Here is a 13832-nt window from a genome sequence, read left to right as displayed (position 1 = left end):
TGGCTAGTGGGAGGATGGAGGGGATGGCCGGCTACTAGGATCCTGGGCCTACCCTGCTTGCTGCCTGCGAGATGGGTTGCATTTCTCATCCCTTCCCTGGTGCATGCTCAGGAGAACGGCAAGGTGAGCTGATGTGGGATGACAGAGAGGGTCTCCCAGACAGCCATCAGCCTGTCACCTCCCGGAAGGGATAGTAAATTCTGTTGCTTAAAAATTCAGCAAAGGTGAGTGATCTTGATGACAGTGGTTCTCAACCAGGGGGTCCAGGACCCCCTGGGGGGCAGTGAGCAGATATCAGGGGGTCTGCCAAGCAGGGCCAGCATTAGACTCCCTGGGGCCCAGGGCAGAAATCGGAAGCCCCACTGCATAGGGCTGATGCTCGGGTCCCTGAGCCCTGCCACTCGGACCTGAAGCCGAAGCCTGAGCAACTTAGCTTTACGGGGGCCCCTGTGGCAAGGCCCTGGGCAATTCCCCTGCTTGCTACCCCCTAATACCAGCCCGGGGTTTTATATGCAGAAAAGCAGTTGTTGTGGCACAGGTGGGCCGTGGAGTTTTTGGGGGCAAGGAGCTCAGAAAGAAAAAGGTTGGGAACTCCTGCTTTCTGGGCTAGATAAAATACAGAGACAGGGATGCTTGGGGAGAACCAACAGTCTGGTCTGTGCCACAGAACGTTCGCTCCGGCCAGGATCGCTGATACTGTGGTGCCCTGGATTTTGCTAAGTCTGCACTGGCTGCTGAGTGGCGGTCAGGGTTGTGTCGTGTTGCGAGCTGTAAGGTAGGCAAGCAGAGAGAGTGAGCACATCCGTAAGGACGGTCCAGCAGGCAGCGATAAAATACCAGCCTGCACCTAGGGCTGAAATTCCCAGCAGACCCAAAGTTCGAGTCTCAAGAGTGGAGAGGCTAGAATGAGCCTCAGACCATTTCCCCAGCACCGGATATCGCTTTGCAGCCAACTATTTCTTTATACCTTTGGGCTGGTCTACACTACACAGGTGGACATTAGGCAGCTTATGTCCACCTAATTATGTCAGTGTCTGCACTACAGCCGTCCTCCCACTGATGTAAGTGCCCGACTGTACCGACATCATAACTCCACTGCCAGGAGAGGCGTAAGGCTTATGTCCATGTAGTTAGGGCAACACAGTATCTGCCTGTAGACACAGCTGTTGGCTGTCTCGTCAATTTCAGGGCAGGAGCCTGAAATGGACAGGAAAGTCAGGCAGCTAGAGCCCAGCTGTCCCCAGCTCCTGTCTGGGAGCTGGGGGAGAATGGACCCTGCTCCCAGCTGTGGGGAGAAGCCCCAGCAGCTTTGGACCCGCTCCCAGCTGGAGCCGTGAAATTGACGAGGCTGCTCGGCTCCTGGCAGAGAGTGGACAGGGGAGAAGCCCTGGGCAGGGAACGGGAAGTGGGGGTGGGGGGCAGCCCGCCAGGAGCCAGTGGGGCAGCCGGGCTCCTGGCAGGGAGTGGCCAATGGAGCTGAGAACCCAGGCTTTCAGCTCCCCACACTGCCCTTCTTAGATAGGTGCAAGCACTCCTGGTGAGGACATGCACCACCGACCCTAGGAGGGTAATGTGAACAGTAATTGCCTATATTAGGTCAACGCACATTTCTAATGTAGACATACCTTGTATGTGTGTGTGTGTGTGTGTGTGTCACACTGGTGAAAGGTCTGAGCGGGGCAGTCCTTGAGGCAGAAGGTTTCGCTTTATCCTACCAACAGATGCAGGAAGGCAAGCACACACACACATACCCCATGCCTTGATTGCATGGCTCAGTCAGCCCTGGGTCTCTCTGCCGAGTGTAATAACCGAGGGCCACAATAAACACAATATCTATGCTGGCGGGTTTTACATTATAGATACATGGCCACTGGGGCCATCTCACGAAAGGAGCAACATATTAAGTTGTTGTTGGTTGTTATATTTTTTAAAAAATTGCAAAAACTTAAGAGGTTCTGAAGTGGTTTCCTTTTGCAGGATTCAAAACCACAGGTGTGTTTTTCATGACATTTTTTTAATCATAAAGGTCAGAACTGGTCCTAAAAAAAACACTGTTGTTGAGATTTCTTGATTACCAAAAAGAAGCGAAAAATGTCAGTAACAGTTCTGAGAATGGTGTAGGTAAAAATGTTGATAAAATTGTCTGGGGCGCGGGGAACATATTTAGAAAGTCAGCAGGTTTTCAGGAGGTTTTTTTATTTTAGAAAATAAGGCAGGTTTTTTCAGCAACAAAGCCCCTTTGCATCCTAAAAATTTCAGCTCTAATCCTGTGGTACCCATCTTTTTATTACTGACCCAGGTGGGATGGGAAAAAGAAACACTGCATATCCCATTCCCATTCCCCAGTTCTAGTCACCAGTTCACTGCTACCATGAGCAGGAGAGCTGCTACACAGAGGTTATACACTGCAGTGAACTAGTTAATGTTTATATGCTCTGCTGCCCCCTAGTGGATGGAATCAGAAAGACACAGCTGTGTGTCATGAGCCCTATAATGCTTCTCATGTGGGTCAAGTGGCAGAAGCCAGTGCTTGTGGAGCAAAAGCTGAAATTCTATCCCTGCTGTGACCACAAAGTGCCCAGTGACGTCCTAGGTGCCCAGGGATTTATTAAAAGATGGTGTAGATACAGCAGTACAGTAGGTAGATTCTGCTGAGGGACAGATCTGGTGTAGAGAGAACAGGAAGATGCCGCAGAGGGGCAGAGCTGCTTAGATACATATTGTAGATAGATGGCTGATAAAGGCAGAGATGCTGTTGACTGATCGAGATCAGACATGCAGCGGAAGGGAGGCATTAGTGAGCATATGAAGCAGATAAATACTGCAGCCAGGAGGGGGAGAGGCCAGGTGGAGAGGTGGCAGATAAACAGACCTATTCTGGGGAGCAGTCAAGTCTGCTGAGAGCTTCTCCTTCCACTGCTGAAAGCAGCCACCTTTGACTGATTTGCTTTCCCTGGGTGCTTGAATGGTTCCTGTGTATAATCAATGGAGGCCCCTCTTCACAGCCCAGCTGGGCGCCTGCACCTGGCATCAGAGGCTGGAGTGCTGCTTAGCGCCCCATGATGGCGAACTGGGGATGGGGACAGGGATGCATCCTAGCACAGCTGATCTGGCTGCCAGGATCCTAGAGGTTCATCGCCCATCGGGGCACATCTGTGGCTCTTGTCACAGCGTCAATAATCCACATGGGACACTGAACAGCCTTAGTAAGCACTAGGGGAGAGTCCTTTGCACAGCCTATCATGTGCATTGCCCGCAGGGGTCAACATGCCAGGGCCACGCTAATTAACCCTGTCCATCCCCCGGAGAGGGAGGCTAGCACTGGGTCAATCCGCAGGCACACAGGCCACCCTGCTTTTCTCTAGGCTGCATGCCATGGACACTCCAGACTTCATGGTGGCAGAGGGGATACAACTCAGACACTCCTGCTACAGAAGCGCAGGGCCCTGCCCATTGAGCTGAAGTAGGATGTCTGGTAGCATGTTAAATACTCTGACACACGGAGCCATTCTGATTCCTTCCAGCAGAGAGCAGTGGTTACGCCCATCCCAGCTCATTAGAGTAGCATTATACCCATTTTACAAACAGGTAAAATGAGGCACAGAGAGGAGAATGACACTTGCCCCAGCCAGTGCCAGACCTAGGACCAGATCCTAGAAGAGCAGATTCCCAGAGCCCCGCTCTAACTCCTAGACACCCATTCACGGCTGTACCTGACAGCTGTAGAAAAGAAATTCTGTGTGAAGATGTTGAGCAGGGAAGCTACAATAACCCCACTTATCTGTCTGAAGTTGTATATTCAAAACCCTCAATCTCCATTGCCCTCTGCGTTGGGACTCCAGGAAATGTCAGACTTCAGGGAGTTTGAAAGCCCCATTTTGACAGCTTGACTCCACCTCTAAAAGTTGGGGTACTCAGCTGGTCTTGCCAGGAAACAGATGGTCCCAAACCAACCCCTCCATAAATTCGGGGGAAGTTGGATCTGATGCTGAACTTGGTGGTTTGGACCATCTCTCCCAGGGATGGCAGGCGGTTGTGTAGGGCAGGAGCGAGGGGCTTTGGCAGAGCTGTGGGGTGAGTCAGGACTGGTCTAGCTGCAGAGGGATGCTCGGGCCCAGATTAACCCATCACAGGGTCCTAGGCAAACATGCAGTTCTCAGCTCTGACCTTCTAAACAGAGATTCTCAACCTGGGGGGGCATGTTGGACTTTCAGGGGGGGTTGTGAGCATTCTGATGGTTCAGAATGGGGCGGGGGAGCACCAGATCACAGCGCCACTCACTCAGGTTTGGCCTAGCCACACTGCCCCCACCCCAAGGCCCCCCACACACACACATACAAATTTGGATCCAAAGCATTTTAATGGCCCCCACAAATCTGGGCCCCAGGCATGTGCCTAGCTTGCTGACGTATGAATCTGGCCCTGGAGGTGCTGCCGGTGAGGAGTGAGGGGCACCAGCAGAGCTGTGTGGGTGCCCAGGGCTGGCAGAGCAGAGGTCTGTCCCATGTTACCTCAGTCAGTCCCTTTCCTCCACAACACCCCGATGATGGATCACTGTCCTTAATAGCCTCATGCAGGAACGCCTGCCCCAGTACCCCCCCGCCAGCCCTGCAATGGTATCAGGGGACAGTCACGGGCTGCCAGTCGGGTGCTAGCCCCTTGACCTGCTTTCATATCCTCAGGCCCCATCAGCATCTCCAGAGGGTAACAAGAAAGAACAGGGGTGTCTGCCATTTTCAAGCCTAGTTACCATTGCCACAAGGTGAATCAGTGAATCGAAGTCCTTGGGTGGCATTTTTGGCTCTTGTTGTGTGAATGAAATCATTTTGAATGAAGGGTTAGGGTGGGATTCTGCTCTCAGTCACGCCAGTGTAAATGCAGAGTAGCCTCATTGAGTCAAATGGGCTCTTCACAGCTGCTGGGCTGCAGGCAGACACTGCCACTTCCTTAGCTGAATAGCAGCCCTTGGCTACTGATGCACGTGTTACAAGTTTTGCAATGATGTGCCGTAGTGGTGTGTGTGTCCCAGGTACAGGTTTTTTAATGTGTGTCTTCTGCATAGTCGTGAATCCACAGCACTCATGGGTCTTAAACCCCCGCCCACCATCCCCTGACACATTAACCCTTAGGGTACTGGATGTGCTGGGAGAGAGGTGGATTAGACAGTCAGGACCCAACCCATAATGGGCTCACTTGGGTCCCTGGCCCAAAGCTGCCTTTTGAGGTTCAGGTTCAAGTGACCCCCCAAATGCTGAGTCACACAACTCAAGCCCTCCCGCTGCACCGGGACCATGGGTTGACACCAGCTTTGCGCCATACTAGAGTGCTCAGGGATGCTCTGGGAAGCTTTAGCTGGACGGGGGCTGAGGTTGGCGCTCATAGCACAACCTGTAAATACACGTCTCCTGGGGGCTCCCAGTGAACACCTCCCCCCCACCAGCTACCAGTGTTGTCAAACTCTCAGCACTCTGCTTGGCCTCACTCCTGCCACGCGGTGTCTCGTTCTCGACCCGAACGCCTGTGTGACTCATGAGGCCAGATCCAGCTCTGGTGTAACTCCACTGCAGTCAGCTCAGCTGGGCCCCGGTCAGAACGGGGCCCTGTCCCTGTCGTCGTCAGATAACCACGGTGAGTGGTACCACGGTGGCCGGCGAGTGGAGGATTCGGCTCGGCTGCACGATGTGGCAGATCCCAGGTATTTACTGCCTGGGGAGCTCAATGCTGCCTGAATCGAATGGTGCGGCCCACAGCCCTACAACTCTGGCACGCAGAAACAGGGACAGCTCATTAATGGACTGTCAGCAGGAGCTGGGAGAGCCAGTTAGAGAAGGAGGGCCTGGTAATAGGAAATGACTGAAAGAGACAAGAGGAGTAAGCCAGGCAGAAAGGCTCATAAACCAGATGTCAGCAAAGAAAGAAGTGACTGGATCTGTCAGGGCTCCCAGGAGATGATGGTGGAGAGTCAGGTTGGACCCCACGTACTCCCCACTGCTCCAAGCAATGCGGCTTTTGTGAGACCCCCTGGCCGGGGAGGGACGGTATAACGTAGGGTGACCAGATGTCCCGTTTTTAAAGGGACAGTCCCATTTTGGGGGACTTTTTCTTATATAGGCACCTATTTCCCCCCACCCTCTGTCCTGTTTTTTCACACTTGCTGTCTGTTCACCCTAATATAACGTGAACCCTGCAATGGTTCGTTCGAGTCTTTGGCAAGCACAGAGTCCCAGCCTGCCCTCGCATCCATTGTAGGTGTTTAGTTAGATTTTCACAGCTCCAAGCTGTCAGATTCCTTGACCCTAACAATAAATAGAGTGTAAACTACTTGGATGAGTAGCCGCCATCTGGGACAGGGGCTGTCTTTTCATTCTGTGTTTGTGTGTTTGTACAGCACCTAGATATAAAATATCATAGCATATAATTAATTCTGCACCAATGTAAAATAGGCTCATCATAATAACAACAATAATATAATCCAGAACCACATAGCAAATTCTTTTACACCCTCCTCCCTCCCCCATCACTCCATTACCTCCCCCAAGCGCTCAGGGGAGCTTTGCCTTGTGTCCAGAAGGTTCACGAACTCCAGCTCTGGTGACCTGGCCAACAAGGGATTAGCCAATGACCACTAAACTCATTATATGAATGGAGGGGGAAGCATGGCCTAGTGGGTAGTGAAGGACACGGCCGACTGCTAAGTTACGGGCCTGCCCCGGTCAGGGACTCAGCGTATCCTTTGGCGCATCACTCCAGCCTTCTGCACCTCACTTCTCCGGGCTGTAAAATGAGGCTAATAACACCTGCCTTGTGTGAGGTGTCGTTACCGTGTGTAAAGCATTGTGAGATAGACAGATGGACACTGGCAGAGAAAGGGCAAAGGATCTGGAAGCGAGGGAGGGTGGAGATTGCAAGGGGGTTGGGGAGGATGCAGGGCAGTGCAGAGAAAAATTAAGTTGATAGAAAAATTCTAATCCCTGCAAAATGAGGACAGTTTCATCAACTGGAGGGCGGGTGGAGGAGGCTAAGGCCCGGGCATTATAATTCAGGGGTCAGAGGTCGGCAGTAATCTATAATCTACAAAGAATGAATTGTACAATCTGCAGACTTCCTAATCCAAACTCTGACAAGGACACCTCTGATCTGCACTGTTCGAACAGCCTGTGTGCCCAGGACATGCAGCTGCGAGAATGCTGTGTCTTGCAGGATGTCACACACACACACAGGGCAGGGCTACATCACAATGGAAGTGCTGCGAGGCCAAGGTGGGGCAGAAGGGCAGAGCCATTCAGTGCACCAGTTACAACTTACACACACACACACACAAGGTTCACTCCCTCTGGGTTAAGAGGCCGCGTCTACACTATGGGTGCTGAGCAGCACAGATATGGAACTGTAGCAGTGCTCCTGTCGCACCATAGTGTAGACGTTTCTTACAGTGATGGAAGGTTTTTTTTCCCTCATCTCTGAGCATTGGTAGCTAGATCAAGAGGGTCTACACCAGGGGTTAGGCCAGCATAGCTACAGCGCTCCGGAGATGTGAATTTTGACCCCTGAGCATCGTAGCTATGTTGACCTAGCGGTTAAGTTTGGACCAGGACACAGACCCAAAAGTGTGCACCTGAAAACACTTACGTCTACTCTACACACACAAGTTGTGTCAATTTAACTGAAGGTGTGATGTTCACTCAGCATGGGTACCCTGGTGCAACGTTGTGTGTGGACACCGTCACATGGGTTTAAACCTGGCTTGCATCAGTTTAGCTTGCCCTTCTGAAATGAACTTTGGGTAAAATTGATATAAGAACGTCCACACTCAAAGTTATACTGTTTTAACTGAATTGGCTTAACAGCAAACCGTTTGCTAAACCTGTGCAACCTGTGAGTAGATGAGGCCTTATTCCAAAGGGGATCTTGAGAACAAGGGCTTGAAGGCTTCTGGGCCCCTGAGAATCATGACTTGGGACACATCCCATTAAGGGCCAGACTCAGTTACTTGAGTTATTCCATTAAATCAACAGTTATCCTGACTTGTACCAACTCAACGGCCAGCCCTGCCAGAGGCAGCATGGACTGAATTAGAAATCAGTGCAGACTTGGTGGGGACAGGTGGTCTTGAGTGCTAATCTTGCCTCTGCTGGGTGACCTTTTGCGAGTTACTTGATAGTGCAGTGAGGAGAGCATTAGAAGCCCTTGAGTGAAAGGTGCTAAAGCAGAGCGAAGTGTTGTTAAAGTACAAGAGTGTGCAAAGCTGCCAGTCAGCCAGGCCTGGAGCTTCACAGGACCTTATTAGCATCTCATGGGTTCAGTTGATTAACACTGCTTCTGTCTTTCTCTTCCAGGTGCATGGGAGAATGGTAGTGCGACCATAAGATCATGCTCTACACAATGACATGTTGGCTTCCAGTCCTGGGCCTCCATTGGATTCTTCTGAGCACAGCCCAGGTGGCGGCCTGCCCGGCTCGCTGCGAGTGCGCTCCTCAGATCAAGTCCGTGGTGTGTCATCGCAAACGCCTCAGCTCCATCCCCGAGGGGATCCCCACCGAGACCAAGATCCTGGAGCTCAGCAAGAACCGGATCCGCTGCCTGAAGCCGGGGGACCTGTCCCCTTACCCTTTGCTGGAGGAACTCGATTTAAGCGAGAACATCATCATCAGTGTGGAGCCTGGGGCCTTCAGCAACCTGTTTAACCTTCAGATCTTGCGGCTCCGAGGCAACCAACTCAAGCTGATCCCTTCTGGAGTCTTCACCAAGCTGACCAATCTCACCCTCCTGGACATCAGCGAGAACAAAATAGTCATCCTGCTGGACTACATGTTCCAGGACCTGAGGAACCTGAAGAACCTGGAGGTGGGAGACAACGAGTTGGTGTACATCTCCCAAAGGGCTTTCTCTGGCCTCCTAGGCCTGGAGCAGCTGACCATAGAGAAATGCAACCTGACGGCCCTCTCGGCCGAATCCCTCTCCTACCTCCAAAACCTGGAGGTCCTGCGGCTCCGACACCTCAGCATCTCCGCGGTGGAAGATGGGAACTTCAAGAAGCTCTACAATCTCCTGCAGCTGGAGATCAACAACTGGCCACTGCTGGAGGACATCTCGCCCACCAGCTTCCAGGGCCTGAACCTCACCTCGCTCTCCATCACCTACACCAACATCACGGGAGTGCCCACGGCCGCCTTGAGGAACCTGGTGTACCTCATGTACCTGAACTTGTCTTATAACCCCATCAGCACTGTGCCCAAGGGCTCCTTCAAGGACCTCATCAGGCTGCGAGAGCTCCACATGGTGGGGGCTTTCTTGGTGTCCGTGGAGCCTCAAGCATTCTCTGGCTTGAGGCAAATCCGCCTCCTCAACCTCTCCAACAATTTCCTTTCCACCCTGGAGGAGAGCACCTTCCATTCAGTGAACACGCTGGAGACGCTGCGCGTGGACAGGAACCCACTGGCCTGTGACTGCCGCCTCCTCTGGATCCTACAGCGCCGCAAGACGCTCAACTTCGACGGGCAGCAGCCCATGTGCTCCTCACCCCCTGAGATCCAGGGCAACGCCCTGCGTGACTTCCCGGACTCCATACTCTTTGAGTACTTCACCTGCCAAAAGCCCAAAATCAGAGACCGAAAGTTGCAGCACATAACAGCTCGTGAAGGGCAATCTGTCTCCTTCCTCTGCCGTGCAGACGGAGAGCCCGTTCCTGCCATCATCTGGGTCTCCCCTCAGCACAGGATGATCACCACCAAGAGCACTGGACGAGCCACCGTCCTGCCCGGGGGCACGTTGGAAATCCGCTTTGCCCAGGTCCAAGACAGTGGCACCTACATTTGCATCGCTAGCAATGCCGGAGGCAATGACACCTACTTTGCCACCTTGACGGTCAAGGGGCATCCCGTGGACGGCTCCCTTTATGCAAACCGGACCTTGTACCTCAGCGAGTTCAACGACACCTTCCACAACAACACGCAAGTCTTCTTAAAGTTTACATTGGACCTCAAGACCATCCTGGTCTCCACAGCCATGGGCTGCATCACCTTCCTTGGGGTCGTGCTCTTCTGCTTCCTGCTCCTCTTTGTGTGGAGCCGGGGGCGGGGACAGCACAAAAACAACTTCACCGTGGAATACTCCTTCCGCAAAGTGGATGGCCCCACCACCACCGCCGGGCAGGGCAGCGCCAGGAAGTTCAACATGAAGATGATCTGAGCGGCCCCTGGAGGAGGGTGGTTGCTAGTCCACTGCCTGCTGCCAAATGGGGCCCTCCAAGGGCCCGGCAGGGGGTAGGAGCATCCTTCCTTTGTTTTCCAAGTGACCACTTCGTCTGGTCATGTGGCTTCACTTCTCTGAGGATCGAGGCGGTAAAACTCGCAGAGGAACCTGGCTGGGACATTGGCTCGGTTCGACCACAAGGGCTTGGAGGCGACTGGGAGGAGCGAGCAGTTTTCCTCGTTGGCCTTGCCACCCAACTGAACTGAGCAGAAGCATCACTGGAAATGGCCCCAGGGACCTCCCAGCAGCTTATTCCCATTCTGAGCCCACCCCACCTTCTTTGAACTGTGAGACCCCCCATATCCAAGTCCCAGAGAGCAAGAGCAGGCCAAGGAGGCATGCACAGCCCTTGTGGGTCAGGGCCTCGCGATGTAGCTAACATTCTTTTGTATCAACTATGCATTTTTTCAGACCTTGAGCAAGCAGTGTCTGGGCCCGGAGAACCTGCTTCCTTTTTTAAGAGACGATCTGGAACCCTTTCTTGGTTGTTGTTTATGGTTTGTTTTAAATTTGTTGGTTTTTTTTTTTTAAATGAATTTCCAACAGACGTCTTCCTGGGCAACAAAGGATTCCCGCAGAGCAGCTCCCAGCTGCCCTGGCGCGCGCTCCAACCGACCTGGGCTCCAATCGATCCAACGTAGGGGAGGCGCTGTGCTCGGATGAGTTCCTCTCGGCATTTGGAAGAAGGGGTGGCAGCATCTGAACATTGCAAACCCCGGTGCCTGGGGAGGGAATCCTCCTGCACAAGCAATAATAACCCAACCCAACAGTCCCTTCCAGACATACGGTTCTGTGCAGGCATGAATGCCACCCCATTGGCGCTGAGCGGTATTTCACCAAAGCACACTGGCATTTGAAGCCAGAGAGCAGGCTGCTGGTTGTGGTGGCAGCAGAAACAGGAAGCGCCACCCCTGTGAGTAATGGCCAGGCCTCAGCAGGCTCCGGGCCGAGCTAGCTGGCCTGCTCGCATGCGTCTGATTCAGCTGCCACTCTCCCCGGGCTACACCGGGCTCTCCTGTGCATTCGCAGTGGCTACCTGCTTTTAGGCTTGGCCTGGCAGCAAATTCTGCCACGTTGGGAGCTCTTACGGGGGGGAGAGCCCGTCCCTACATCTTGAGAGGCGCAGAGGAAATCACCACGGTAAAAAAATGACACCATCTCGACTGCGTCTCTCACTGCTGCTGTCCTCTCCGGTCTGTTCCATCCCTGCTCCTCCCTCAGGTTCCACCTCTACTCCACCCCTTCCCTTGAGGCCCCGCCTCTTCCCCACCCCCTCCCCTGAGGCCCCACCCTCACTCCGGCTCTTCCTGCCCACGCTCCACCCCTTCCCTTAGGACCCCACCAGCCTGCCGCTCTCCACCCTCTCCCAAGTCCCTCCCCAAGCCACCAAACAGCTGTTTGGTGGCAGCCGCACGGCAGAACAGCTCTTGGGCAGCGGCGCCGTCCAAGAGCTGTGACTGGTGGGTGTGGAGCACCCATTATTTTCCCCATGGGTGCTCCAGTTCCGGAGCACCCACGGAGTCGGCGCCTACATGGGGAGAATCCCCCATCCCTGTTCTCGGTGGAGCTGCTCCCAGAGGACAGCAGGGTGGAGCTGGGCACACAGTGGGGAGGGATGATGAGGAGCTGCTCTGGCTCCCCTGTGGGAATGGATGATCCTCGGCCCCTGATCCTGTTGGAGGTAAAGAGGCCCCATCACCCATCCTGGATGAAAGGGGACCTGTTTTGTCTGGCCATGCATCTAACTGCCCAGCCGATGTGCAGTTACCCAGTTTGCCTCGATTGCCATGGCACCTGTGTGTGCAAATTAGGTGTGCGCTTGTGCTTGCACTAACGGGCATGTAAAAATGCATGGGCAGTTTGGAGACCCTGACTCTCTGAGAGGGCACCTCCATATCAAAAGAGGCAGCCACCAGTGTAAAAAGAGAAGTCCTGACCTGTGGAGCAAGAGAGTGAGCCAGACTCATTGAAACAGAGTCAGACCCACACCGCAAGAGAGAGCGCCTAAGCTATGCAATCAGAGCCAGATCCAAAGCCTGAGCCATGTAAAGAAAGGGTCACCCCAAAAACCAGCTGGTCTTTTATCCAAGCGATCTCCATTTAACCCACAAGCTGGTCTGGTCCTTCGGCTTGCAAGGTCTGCAGGGTCTTCAGAGACCAGCGAGGCAGTGGAAAAACAATGCCAGATGTTCCTGTGCCTGTAGGGCTGTAACAAGGCTGGAAAATAAACAGCTATTTAAACAATAGCATAACAAAGGCATGCTCCCTGCCCTCCAACCCGCAGAGAAACGCAGGCAGACCCATTAAGCACAGCAAACGCCACTGCAGCGTTAGCCTCCTCAATTAACCCTTCCACCCGCAGCCACCGAGGGGCCGAAGGTCCCAGCCGTGTGCGCGCGCCTGGCCCAGACACAGATAATAATTCTTCTTGATGCTCCATTTGTGCCATGGCATTTTCTGTTCACAAATTTGAGTTGAAGGGAAAACATGGATCATGTCAGACAAAGTGGGTCCATATGGCGGGAGATTGTTTTTTTTTTAAAAGGACCCCGGGGAGGGGACAGGGAGGCAAGTGACTATCCCAGGTGGGCGTGAACTGGATTCGGGATTTGCCCAGGATCTGTGGGTGTTTAACAGTTTTGCCTCTCCAGCCCCACAGAGCGATGCTAACAAGTCACGCTGCTGCACCTCTTCCCCGCTGAAGGCCATGTTTAAAGGGACGGCATTTCTTTACAGTGCAGCCGGCTCATCAAGCCCGTTTCATCGGGAAGGTGCCACTTCTGTTTTATTATCCTCCCTGCCCCTGGCTGCTGTGACACAGAGCTAGCTGGATATCAGTCACTGACCACATTACTCAGCCCATGATGTACCCAGCAAAATCGTTCTGCTGGATGGTTCTACTATTAAAGTCATTTGGGAGGGAGTGTTGTCTACTGGTTAGAACAGAGTGGGTGCACCAGCTCCATGTCTGACCCCAGGGCAAGCCATGTCCCCGCTCTGTGCCCCATTTTACTCGTATGTAATCATCCCTGCTTATTAATGCTAATTCGGCATCCTCAATGTGTAAGTCCCTTACAAAGCAGCTCGTAGGGGTGCTGTGTGAACCTTAATTCATGATTTAGTGGTTGCAAGGCACTTTGAGCTCCATGGAGGAAAGGCCCAAAATAAGAGCATTATAACATACTATACTGGTTAGTGTGTGTGCGTGCGCACAGCACTGTCCTCTACTGGATGGAATTGGAACTGCTCCACTGAGTGTCATAGGCCCTATACTGCTAATGGAGATTTGCATTTAGCTTGAGTGGCAGGAGTCTGTGCTTCCACAGCAGAAGCAGCTGGGGGTCTATCTCCACTGCGGTCTGAAGTCTTAAGTAGAGCTGTGCAAATAATGGGTTGGTTTTTTTGGTTCACTGGCAGTTCTGAATGGTGGGGGGTGGGGGGGGCGGAATTAATTTCAAATCAACATTTTTTTAAAAAAATGTTACCAAATCAAAATAGCAAAAAACATGGTTTGGGTCAAAACAAAACATTTCATTTCGACTGTGTGAGGGATTTGGGGGTTTTTTACAATTCCTTTTACT

The 13832-nt window shown here is 52.9% G+C and overlaps 1 protein-coding gene across 5 annotated transcripts in view; it reads left to right on the top strand.

Moving 5' to 3' along the window:
* The window catches only part of LINGO3 (leucine rich repeat and Ig domain containing 3), a 108688-nt gene extending 97469 nt beyond the window's left edge, over positions 1 to 11219 (top strand). For all 5 annotated transcript variants that reach the window (XM_043502683.1, XM_038383592.2, XM_043502682.1 and 2 more), the window contains one exon: positions 8337 to 11219. In XM_043502683.1, the coding sequence (XP_043358618.1) occupies positions 8371 to 10188 (1818 nt within the window). In that variant the 5' untranslated portion in view covers positions 8337 to 8370 and the 3' untranslated portion in view covers positions 10189 to 11219. The remainder of the gene's footprint in view (positions 1 to 8336) is intronic.
* The last annotated feature ends 2613 nt before the right edge of the window (positions 11220 to 13832 follow it).

Source organism: Dermochelys coriacea, chromosome 25 (genome assembly GCF_009764565.3).
Source record: "Dermochelys coriacea isolate rDerCor1 chromosome 25, rDerCor1.pri.v4, whole genome shotgun sequence".
NCBI lineage: Eukaryota > Metazoa > Chordata > Testudines > Dermochelyidae > Dermochelys > Dermochelys coriacea.
The sequence above is the reverse complement of the archived record's forward strand: the minus strand, read 5'-3'. Positions and strand labels throughout refer to the sequence as shown.